The sequence below is a fragment of the Balaenoptera borealis genome, assembly GCF_965194805.1.
Source record: "Balaenoptera borealis genome assembly, chromosome: 5".
NCBI classification, from domain to species: domain Eukaryota; kingdom Metazoa; phylum Chordata; class Mammalia; order Artiodactyla; family Balaenopteridae; genus Balaenoptera; species Balaenoptera borealis.
In genome coordinates, this window is record NC_138862.1 from 125,290,511 (window position 1) to 125,302,600 (window position 12,090).

General features: G+C 49.4%; 1 protein-coding gene across 1 annotated transcript in view; it reads right to left on the reverse strand.

The window, feature by feature from the left end:
- CLSTN2 (calsyntenin 2) overlaps nucleotides 1-12,090 on the reverse strand; it is a 657,417-nt gene that overhangs the window by 121,461 nt on the left and 523,866 nt on the right. The window contains exon 6 of the mRNA XM_082392369.1: nucleotides 7,242-7,427. Within this exon, the coding sequence (XP_082248495.1) occupies nucleotides 7,242-7,427 (186 nt within the window). The remainder of the gene's footprint in view (nucleotides 1-7,241; nucleotides 7,428-12,090) is intronic.

Below are 12,090 nucleotides of genomic sequence, written 5' to 3' on the forward strand. Positions count from 1 at the left end.
CCCTACCCACCCCCAACCTCCTACACATCTTACAAACATGGAAACTGAGGCCCAGAGAGGGGAAATAACTTGACCAGGATCACACAGCCGCTCAGCTAGCTAGAGGCAAGCCCAGCTCTCGGACCCCCAGCAATGTTCTTTCTATCACACAGCCTAGTGTCCTGCCAAGCCCAGGCCAGCTTCCAGGACCCCACCTCCCTGGGAAGGTGGCTGTCCACAGAGAGGCGTGTGCCTTGGCAAGGCCATCGTTGCGGAGCTCCGTGTCTTCCCTGGTGAGGGGAGCAGCGTGCCACCCTGCCCGACCCACAGATGTTGCCTCCTGGGAAGCATCACACTGCATTTTACCAGATGGTGCCGGCTTTCACAGACTTAACAGATTGTATTTCATTTATTCAGTGCACTTAAATAAACTGAGAGAGATCTGCCTTTCTCCTGCAGTTCTCGCTCCTCTCCCCAAAGGGTCCCATGGAAAGCAGTGGGTAAACAGGATGCATAACTCACAAAGGTGGAAGAGCAGCGTCTGCACATCAGTGTGTATTTAAGACGCCCTTAGGGACCCTCACAGAGGTCCCTGGGACCCACCACGCTGCTGAGGGTTCACACTGGTCTGGTGCACAGCAGCTGCAGCCTGAGGGCAGGGGGCTTACAACCAGAGGTGAGGTCTGGTTCGAAGTCCCTGAGCCCTATCAGGGTGGGGAAGCATCTCTGAGCCAGCAAGGAGATGAAGACAGGGGTGACTGAGGCAGATTTCAGGACACACGGTGGAGCGAGAGCCCACATGGAGCCTGGGGACAGTGGTCATGGTCTGGACTTCTTATTTATTTATTTTTTATTTATTTATTTATTTATTTATTTATGGCTGTGTTGGGTCTTCGTTTCTGTGCGAGGGCTTTCTCTAGTTGCGGCGAGCGGGGGCCACTCTTCATCGCGGTGCGCGGGCCTCTCATTATCGCGGCCTCTCGTTGTGGAGCACAGGCTCCAGACGCGCAGGCTCAGTAGTTGTGGCTCACGGGCCTAGTTGCTCCGCGGCATGTGGGATCTTCCCAGACCAGGGCTCGAACCCGTGTCCCCTGCATTGGCAGGCAGATTCTCAACCGCTGCACCACCAGGGAAGCCCCTGGACTGCTTAATTGCTGGGTTTGCATGCTGCTCTGGGGGGCCTTGGGGAGGGCAGAGTGTCCTTAGCACTTCACGGTAGGCCTGTGGCAATGGTGACAGACATGGAGCCTTGGTCATGCCTCCTCATGGCCCACCTTGGGGCATGGGAAAGGATGGCAAGAAGGAGAGGGTCTCAGGGGAGAGGAACCATTGTACTCAAGGACACAGGCCTCATTCTATAGAGTATTCTCACGATTAGCAATAACAACTCCATGTTACTCCATTAAATGCTTATGTAATGTCTAAGTTATGCCAGGCACTGTGGTGAGAATGCAGCAACGAACCAGATAGAAATGGGCCCTACCTCCAGTCACCCAGTAGAAAGTCTTTTAGTTTTGGTGCGTGGAAGAGTTCATTGATAGAGAGTCTCAGGGGAAGCCAGGGAGGCCCTCTTGACAAAGGCTGTACTTGAACTACATGAAGATAGAAAGCATTCTGTTCTCAACATACTTTTCTGACCCACTGATAGCACTTGGCCTTGTGACATCCTCTGACCAATAAAATGTGAGTGCAAGTGACGTGTCATCTTAGGGCAGAAGATTTACAAGCCAGTCCATGGTTCACCACGTGTTTTTTCCATCTGCCATGAGATCAACAATGTTCTAGATGGAGGCTTTTCTGTTAGCCTGGATCCCAGTGGGAAACTAACATAGAGCAGAGCCACAGTCAACCCAAGAAGGACATGTGGTAGGAATGGAAAATAAACCTTTGTTATTTTAAGCCAATAGATTTTGGGATCATTTGTTACTGCAGCATAATGTGACTGATAAACCACATTAAGTGACTGACATCAGTGGCTACCATTCGCACTTCTTTATCTGCATACCTTCAGGATGGATGTGGAGGACTTTCTGATGTCCTTTCCAGAGCTCACACCGTTGATCCTACCATCAGACTATCATTCCACCTCTGGAATCCTAGACAAGAGGGGTTCCTCAAAGGCCTTGAATTGTCCTGGTGAAGCAAGCTGAGCTTTGGATGAGGGTGGTCAGCCAAGCTCTTGGGGCAGGGCCGTGGATACCCAGTTGCTGACCAGCCTGGGAAAAGCCACTGCAGGCAAAAACCTTCTCCAAGAATAGAAGGGCATGCTGTAGGGTAGCTGCTTAATTGACTTCAAAGAAGTCATATCCAAGGAGAAGCCCACGGCTCACTGTCATCACCCGTGGGTCAGTGTGTGCACACTTGCTCATGTATGAGTAGTGATTTAATGGGATTCCCAACACGTGTGCAGCAGTTTTCCTTAGAGTCAGAGGCCCACTTCAGCTCTCTGAGAATGAAAACACTGGCTATGACTGGGGGGCTGGTTCTGCCCCCCCTGGAAGCTCCAGCTCTTTAGAGGCATCTTGGAGGAACTGATGATGGCTTCCCCTGGTTGGGGTATTCTGAAGGTATAAAAGCCTTGAACTGTGATTCTTAGTGAGGGCAAGTTCTGTTAAGCTGCACGGTGTAGTAGAAAGCCATGGACTGAACTTTTTTTACATGTCTGTCTTCCCCAGGAGACTGAATTGTTAAGTGGTCTTACTGACTTCTAGATAACCTCACGAGTTAGAACATTTGGACACTGAACAAATATTTGCTGAATTAATAAATACATGAATGAATGAATGAATGAATGGATTCGCTACGAAGACCTCCTGGACGCACAAGTGTATAAATCCTGAGAACAGCTCACCGACTGGTAATCTGACCTGGTCTGACAGATCAGTCCCTTGATTTAGCAGCAGGCTCTCGCTCTGCAGCCTTTCCTTCAACACGACCTGTCCTCGGAGCTCTTGACTCTCCATATACAAAGCAGCTGACCCCGCGTGTCATATGGGGAGGTGCCGGCCAGATGCCAGGAGCCTGTGATTCCAGGGAGGAGCAGCCCTGGCCTCTGGTCTCCGAAGGACATGTGTGTCACAAACTGCTTTGCTGTTTATTGTAATATGCAGAGACTCAGGGGCACAGAAGTGAGCCTTTTCTTGGGCTCTGGTTAATGTCAAGTTTAATTTGGCCAAGAGTCACTGGGGCTTCATCATGCATTTCATACTCAAGGCAGTTCTGTGACACTTCACCTCGGGAAAGGCTGGGACTGAGATGGGAGATCCTTTCATCTTGAATCTCTGAACCCAGAGGAAGTGATAAGCAGCTTGCCCAACTTCCCCGAGAGGCCTGGATTCATGTAAGCCAGTGGCAATGGGGGACCACGTTAGGCTAAGTTTGGTCCTACAAGCTGAAGGGGACACAGGTGCAGGGCCCTGTATCGTTTTTGTTTCAAGGTGGAATGGAAGTGTTTCAGTGCACAAACTGCAGGCAGCAATGTGCCTGACGTCCAGTGTTCCCCTGGAAACAAAGAGGCTATTTCTGGTGCTACTGCACCTGTCCGGTGTTTCCCGACAGCAGCTTTGCCCAGCTGTTGTCCGACCGCCCCTTACGCAGGATCCCATCATTGCTCGTTGTGGAGCGACGTTGCAGGAGGAGGAAGCAGGTGGGCAGTGACCTGACCTCCACAAGGCGCCTCTGGGGAGACACCCTTGCCTGGGTCACCGCACAACAACAAATGTCACAGAAGCAATGTCAGAACTCAAAGACACCAGGAAGCGCCCCAGGACTGTCCCTGGTGAGCACAGAGGGTAGGCGAATATTTACTTAAGGGAAGCATTTGGAATGGCGAAGGAGAGAGAGATTCTAGCGGGAAGAAAACATGAACAAAGGCTTAGGGATGGGAATGAGCTGGGAACGGGGACAGATGGGGTACCCTGGCCAAGAAGAGGCAGGACACCAGGAAGAAATGGGCTCTAAGGATGGATCAGCAGGATGGAGGTGGGTCCTCGGGAGGGTGGAGATTCAGGCTAGGGCTAGGCACCCACACCTGGATGTTCCACAGGTCCAGTCATCATTGTCCCCTAAATCTGCCCTTGCCCTGAATTTGGTGGCCACTGGTTGGTGGCACTCTTGTCCAGTTAGATGCTCACCTTAGAATCTTCTAAGATTCCTTCTTTTTCACTGCTGACAGCTAATCAGTGATTGACTCTTGCTGATTTTGCCTCCTAAATCTGTCTTAAATTCATCCCTACCGCCACTCCCCCGGTTCAGAAATCATTCTCTCTTGCTTAGACTATGACGATAACATCTTAATTGGTCTCCCTGTTTCCATCCAAAGTCAATAAAGATTTGTAGAATAAAAAATGCATGAACGCTGGGGCTTAAAGTGTCATGGTGGCTCCCTGGCTGGGAAACCCCACCAGCAACTTGTTGACCGTCCACTGAAAACACAGAGAAGCTTGTCTCCAGAACCTAAGGTGCCCCACGGGAGTCAGGAATTACAACCCAGGCTCTGCTTTAGAAGCGATCCGGCCTGCCTTTCCCTCACGGTTTGGAGAGCACATAGGGCCTGAGGAAGCAGACCCCAGCGCAGATGGGCATCTGTCTCACTCATTTGCTCCTGCCCTCCCTTCCTGAAATCTCTCTCTGCAGATTCAAGAGTCAGACTCCTAATCTGGAGGCAGGAGTGGCCCTGCCCGTCAGGCTCACTCAGGGTTCCCAGAAGTGCGATGGGAGGGTGGCACTGCCGGGAAGGTGACCAGAAAGACACGCAGACTTCTCTTAACAAATGGTCGCTCCCAGCACCAGATAAGCTCGCATCTCAGGGGAAAGTGCTTTCCTGACTGAATTAACCTGCCTTCCTGGCAGGCGAGGCTGGCAGCCCAGAAGCAATGAGCTATGTTAACAACCAGATGCAATCTGGCTCTAAAGTTTCTTCGCTCAGAAAATCCTTCTCACTCTCCCTATCTCCTGGTCTCCCCCTCGCAACATTCAGAATCAAATCACCAGTGTGTGCTGTTGGGCCCATTGGATCTTTAACAAGCTGATTCCATCATCTCCTTCTAACCTGGAGGAGTTTAGGAAATGACCGTCACCCGCGGTGGCATGGGGTTGAGTTGACTTATAATTCAGGTGCACGGGGAGCGAAATGGGATATTCATTCAAAGTAAGATGTCAGCGGAGCTGGCTTCTCCGCTCCCGGGCTGAAGGAGAGCGCCAGAGGCAGCTTTCTCAATACTGCGGGCCCCTGATAGCCATTTTTACAAGAGCAGTTTGGAATATGGAGGTCGTGATGTTTTTCCCAATCTCCTGCATCATTCTGGAAAAACGTGCCTTCCCACATGCCTTCCTTGCCAGCCTGGTGACATGACAAATAGGACGTGGTGATACCCGAGCAGGGTGTATTTCACATTCAGTTCTCAAATTGTCACTTGGTCCTTTGGGCAAGAGCTGTGTGCGTGAAGGTGGGTGTGTGTGGGCCCACACGCACGTATGTGCATGTGTGTGCGTATTTGTGTATGCATGTGTGTACCTGTGTGTGCATGTGTGTGCCTGTATGCACCTGTGTGTGCATGTGTGCACCTGTGTGCATGTGTGTGCACTGTGTGTGCATGAGTGTGTGTGTGTGTGTCAATGTTGAGAGAGAAAAACTGCCCCGAAGAGAGTAGTGGAGGGGTCCCCAGGAGGGGATGCAGTTTACGCTGTGTGTTCGGGAGCCTCCTTTTCCTTTGGTGGGGATGGAGTTACCCCCAAGTGTAGGCCCCGTCTAAAAGAAAGCTCTTTCCTAAGCTGCCCACAGCCCGGCTGGAGAGTCGGTGTGAGGGCCTGAATATTCTTGGAGAGAACAGGAAAGAAATGTAATATACGTGGTGGGGATGAAGGAGGCCCATCAACCCGTGCACGGTGTGGTTTACCAAGCACATGGCACCATTCCCACCGTTTTCAGTGTCTTATTCCACAGCTGACTTGAGAGGTTTACGTTCCAGCTCCAGAGGCCTGGCCCGGAGTCACAGATCCTGAGCCAAAGAGCCCTTCATTCCCATAGACCTACCTTCAAAGTCTGACTCTGTCACTTTCTATCTGCGTGACCTTGAACAAGTCATTTTTCCTCTCTGGGCCTCAAAGTGTCCATCTTTAAAACTGGGTGAATAAGACCCTCCTCAGTGTAGTGGGGAGATTAGGGTAGGGCATGTGAAGATTCTAGGAGAGTGCACATAGCAGGTGCTCAATAAAGCTAAGCTTTCGTGTATAGAACCTCCACCAGCCTGGCTCCTAGTTCCGGCCTGCTCCTTTCTTGGGGCGGCATCTTTCAGCCTGTGGACAGCAAGCCCTCTGTCCCCCACACTTGGACTTTCCACCTCCCACCTCCACTCTCACCCCAGCTCTTCTTCTCCGACGTGGGCAGCCAGGCCCGGCTTCACCGGCACGTGACCTGAGCAATCACACGAGGCCCCCAGCTTGGTTTAATGCTTTGCTGTTGCTGCCTTAAAATTCTTAATAATTTTGGAAAAGGGTCCTGCACTTTCATTTGCACTAAGCCCTCAAGTTCCATAGCTGGTCCTGGGGGAGGTAGACCCAGCTCTCCCCAACTGGCTGACACCACCCTTCACACTGGCCCCTGGGCAGGCACCTCTCTGTAAACCAACACAGTGGAAGGGAGCCCTGTTCCTTCAGGCCCTGTGCTAGGTGCTCTTAAACACATGGTGTTGGGCTTCCCTGGTGGCGCAGTGGTTAAGAATCCACCTGCCAATGCAGGGGACAAGGGTTTGAGCCCTGGTCCGGGAAGATCCCACATGCTGCGGAGCAACTAAGCCCGTGCACCACAACTACTGAAGCCTGCGCGCCTAGAGTCCGTGCTCTGCAACAAGAGAAGTTACCACAATGAGAAGCCAGCGCGCTGCAACTAGAGAAAGCCCACGTGCAGCAATGAAGACCCAACACGGCCAAAAATAAATAAATAAAAAAAAAAAAACCAAAAAAAAAAAAAAAAACACATGAGGTCATGAATCCCTATTTTACTGATGAAGAATAGAGGCTTTGTCACATCACTTGCCCACAGCCATACAGTTGGTACATGGTGGGATCTGATCAGGTGTGTCTGATGCCAAAAGCTGTGCCTTCTGACCCTTTAACCATGATAAGTAAACAATATCCATCCAGAGGTCACATAGACCAATGAAGTGGGGAGGGATGATTCTCTCATAATATAATAAGATACGCTTTGTATATATTGTTTAAAAAAAGTAATTAAAAAATAATCTCAACAGGGAAAAACCTACCACATAATTTCTGAAGGGATTTCTCAGAGTAGGTCTCGCGGTCACAGCCCTTCCCGATGTAGTTGGTCTGCAGCTCTGTGGTGATCTGGATGGAGGACACAGCCCCGTCGCACGTCTCCAGCTGGATGCTGGGGAACAGGGGCACGCTCCCCGAGCCAGGCTGGTACTCAATCCTCTTGGTCCAATCTGAGCAAACAAAGAAAGGATGACAGTAAGTCAGGTACAGACAGTTCCGCTATAACACATGTTTTGAAAACGTGAATTTGTTCCAACACAATTGACACATTAGGAAACAATTTGAGGATAATGGGAATTTCACATTTGCTTATGCAAGATTTCTTGCACGAGAAACATTAGGTGAATGCAGAAACCTGCACCCAGCTGAGCTGAGCCGAGCCATGTAGGAATGTACAAAACAGGCGCATGCACAGACCTCAAACATCTACCAGCTACTCCCCTCACCATGTGTGCAGAGCCACACCCGCCTGCACCACTGTTACAGCTTTCCATTCCCATCAGAAAACCCTCTTCACAGTAACATACCAGCTGCAACCTTTCCTGTGTCCACTTCCACAAGCAAACCTCGCGTCTCTTCAAGTACTACTTATTGTAGTACTTACCTATTTCTTAACCATTTAACCTGAGTAAAAGTAAAACTGTGCTAATGTTCTCTCTCTCTCTCTCTTTTTTATGTGTCACTGACGACATTTTTGAGTGTCAAGCCCCTCGCCCCATTTTCCCCGTTTTGCCCAGCAAGGTGAGTTTTAGGAACGTATACCTCTGGTCACAAAATAAAGGCGAGCAAGGTAATTCAGGATTATGTGAGGCCACGAGGTGAGGTGCAAGGACTCTTTCTCAAACATTCAGGACTGTGACCCACTTAAGTAGGGCTGATGGTCTTATCCCTGCTTTTTAGTGGAAAAATAACTTGGAGACAATAAAACGCTGGAGAAGAACAAAATCGCAATCGAAATGGTACCACACAAAACAGAGCAATCAACAAAAATACACACCAAGCATGAGTGTACACAAGAATTGATTGAAACAACAATAGCAGCCACTGAAAGTCAGAGGCGAGTCAAGGCCACGCTCATGGTGACTGGCAGCAGCGCTTGCTGATAGCGACACCTGCCTGAGAGGTCTGTGCCAGGCTGAGCCAGACTTGTGGGTAGAAGTCTGAATCATCAAGGAACATGAGTTGTGGATACTATTAGTTTATGAATCTCAAACATTTGTCACATTGCTAGATGGCATCCTTTTGCTAAGGTAGAAGTGAAAATCTATGGACTGCCTGCCCTCACCCTTGAGAAACTCAGAGAGTCCTGAATTTAGGGTCATTCATCAGCCACCACGGGGCTCCCCACAAACACCCCATGGGCCACCGGACGCCACCTTGAGGAAAGCAGTGGTGTGGAAGGGCTGGGCTTAGGGACTGTCAGATGGCTTTGTTCAGTAAGAGAGCATTTATTTGTTTGGGGTTCTTATGTACCTGGCTTTGCTTGTAGCATCACGGATACAGCAGTGAAGGAGTCAGGAAGGGTCCCTGCCTTGTGGAGCTGGGAGAGAGAGGCAGATAGTGAATATGTCCGTGCTGTCCTGTCAGGGAGGGTAAGTGCTATGAAAGGAAAAATGGTGACTCTTTAGATGGAGAGAGTTCCTGTCTGAGCTGAGACATGAATGTCAAGGATGAATGCCCATGGGAAGCCTCAGAGAAGTTCATTTGAAGTGGATGCCGCAATGATCTTGGCTTGACTCAATCAGGTCAGGAATTTCTTGGGCAGGTTAGTGAAGGTCTCCTAGGCTCAGGCACCTCGTCAGTGAAGTAGGGACCACACTGGGGGGGGGGTGAGAACCAGGCGCAACAATGCGGGCCTGACATGCAGTAGGGCCCCAATCCATGTTATTCCTTCCCCAGCAAGCAAAGGAGATGTGCGTCCCCCCTGCATTGCAACCCTGCCACATTCCAGCTAACCAGGTAATTTGGGTTTAACTCTGAACCCCTGCATTAACCAGCCATACTTTAAGGGGTTTCTCTGAGCCATAAGCAAAGATTGCACACCATGTTGTGGGGTTCATCACCAGGGAACTTGCCATGGGAGGATGTTTAAATGATAGCGACTACAAGTAAAAGAGAATACACCCAATTACATGTTTTTACTCAGAGCTCCGCAGAGCTGTGTCCTCTCCTGGAGGAAGAGATCATGAAGCTGCTATAGCCCACGTTCTAGAGGTCAATCTAAAGGACCAATCACTGGTAGACAGGAGGGCTTTTTCTTAGGTATATCTAAAAGTCACAGTGCTGTAAGCAGCGGTCCGCACTTGACCAGTCTCGTCGTGTCCTAGGTACAAAATGTTTCGTACTATTGAGCATTCAATCATGCCATTTCTTCTGCATGGAGTGCCCTTTCCATTCTCTTCTGTCTGTCACCGCCTCCATGTAACCTTTCAGGATTTCTCCAGTCTGGGTTGAAACCCTCCTCTGTGCTCTCACAGCATATTCAGCTTTAGACTACAACATTAGACTCCAAGCTGACGGTGACCCTGAATCCCCATCATGCTGCACAATGCCCAGCACAGAGCACATGCTCACTAGACAGTGGTAGGAAGTGTGAATGGATCCTGTAGGATATCATCTTGGAATTATCCATTCGTGGGCCTGCCTCTTCCTGTAACTAAGAACTCTTTAAAGGCAGGAATTGTGAGTTTATTTTTGATCCCTCCACACCTAGCTCTGAGCACAGGAAATATTTGCCAGGTGGATCTGAGAAGCCTCAGAGACCTTACCTTGACTTCAGCCATGGCAGCCCTTCTTGAGCCACAGACAGAAGCCACAGCCTGTTTGTAGCTTCTCTGGTACTGCCTCCATCTGCCCCTACCCTCAGTCCTGCAGAACCATCCATCCCAACAGCAGCCCATCACATGTTTGCTTCTCTTTGTCCTCAGCAAGGCAAGTGGTCCAGAACTGATAATGGAGGAATCTCTTCCCAATAATAAGACGTGGTGTCAAGGAGGGGGCCTCTTTCCTTCCCTTCCTCACTCTTCTCTCCCTGGATCTTCCTTTTCTTTAGAGATACAGATTTTAAAATAATCAGGGAAATGGTTTTGTGCAGGGGGACCTTGGTATGGCCTTACATCAGCAGTTCTTGAGTGTCTCCTCCTGCTACTGGGTAAGATATCTCCCACAACACCTCCTTCCAGAAGCCTCTTCTGTTGGAGAAGCCCAAGACATCCTCAGTATCGATTCCCTTTATTCTGTGGGGACTGTGGGCGTCTCTTTCTCATCCAGATATTTTAGTGGTTATCTCTGATGAGAAATTCCACATCGAGTCCTTTTTTGAAGGAGTGTAAATAAAGAAGCAAATAAATAATGAAGGAAAAGTCAGTGGAGGCACAGTCCTAGCAAAGTTTTCATTCTCTTTGCCGCCCCGGGTTAGAGGGGACAAGTACCTCTCTGGAGAGAAATCAGGCACAGAAGAGCTTTAGGATCATCACACCTGCCAGTTGCTTTGGTGACCTCATGAGGCTTGTTTTTGAGGGTTTATGAAGAGCAGGCAAAATTGCAACCATATAGTAAAAGAAATCAATGAAGCTTTCTGAGTGTAGCGTCCTGGAGACAGTGGGAAGCTCACACAAACATCTTTCATTTTCCAAGAAGGAGTTGGGGTGGGGATTAAGAGAGCAAAATGCAAGTCATCAAATTCAGCCTTTGTCACATGAAATATCTATTAATCTTCATTTTCCAGAGGGAAGGATGGCAGGATGGCTAAAAGTATGACCTCTAAACTCAGGGTGCCTGTGTTCAAATTCCAGGCCTCCCACTTCCTGTGTGAACTCTGGGCAAACTACTTACCCACTTTGAGTCTCAATAAAAGTCACACCTACCACCCAGGATCTGGGGGGATTAAATGCAGTCGTTTCAGCCTCAAACACAAGGGACATATTCAACAGTTATTGTTAAATGATCATTTATGCAATAAAATTTATTGCAGTAAATAAGAAGACATACAATTATTAGCACCTACAAGGTGCTAAGGGCTTTTAGGTCTCTTCTTTCATTTAATCCACCCAGCAACCCAGTGAATGAGTGCTACTATCTTTTTTTTTTTTTTAAGAAATTTATTTATTTATTAATTTATTAATTTTTTGGCTGTGTTGGGTCTTTATTGCTGTGCATGGGTTTTCTCTAGTTGTGGCGAGTGGGGGCTACTCTTTGTTGCAGCGCGCAGGCTTCTCATTGCGGTGGTTTCTCTTGTTGCAGAGTACGGTCTCTAGGCACGTGGGCTTCAGTAGTTGTGGCACACGGGCTCAGTAGTTGTGGCTCGCAGGCTCTAGAGCGCAGGCTCAGTAGTTGTGGCACACGGGCCTAGAGGCTCCATGGCATATGGGATCTTCCCGGACCAGGGCTCGAACCCGTGTCTCCTGCATTGGCAGGTGGATTCTTAACCACTGTGCCACCAGGGAAGTCCGTGAATGCTACTATCTTAATTGTGCAGATGGAAAACTGGCTGAGAGTTGGTGTGACTTGCCCACAGTCACAGGGCTTTTTTTTTTTTTTTAATTAATTAATTAATTTATTTATTTATTTTTGGCTGTGTTGGGTCTTCCTTTCTGTGTGCAGGCTTTCTCTAATTGCGGTGAGCGGGGGCCACTCTTCATCACAGTGCATGGGCCTCTCACTGTCGCGGCCGAGCACAAGCTCCAGACGTGCAGGCTCAGTAGTTGTGGCTCACGGGCCTAGTTGCTCCGCGGCATGTGGGATCCTCCCAGACCAGGGCTCGAACCCGTGTCCCCTGCATTGGCAGGCAGATTCTCAACCACTGCGCCACCAGGGAAGCCCAGGGCTCTTTTA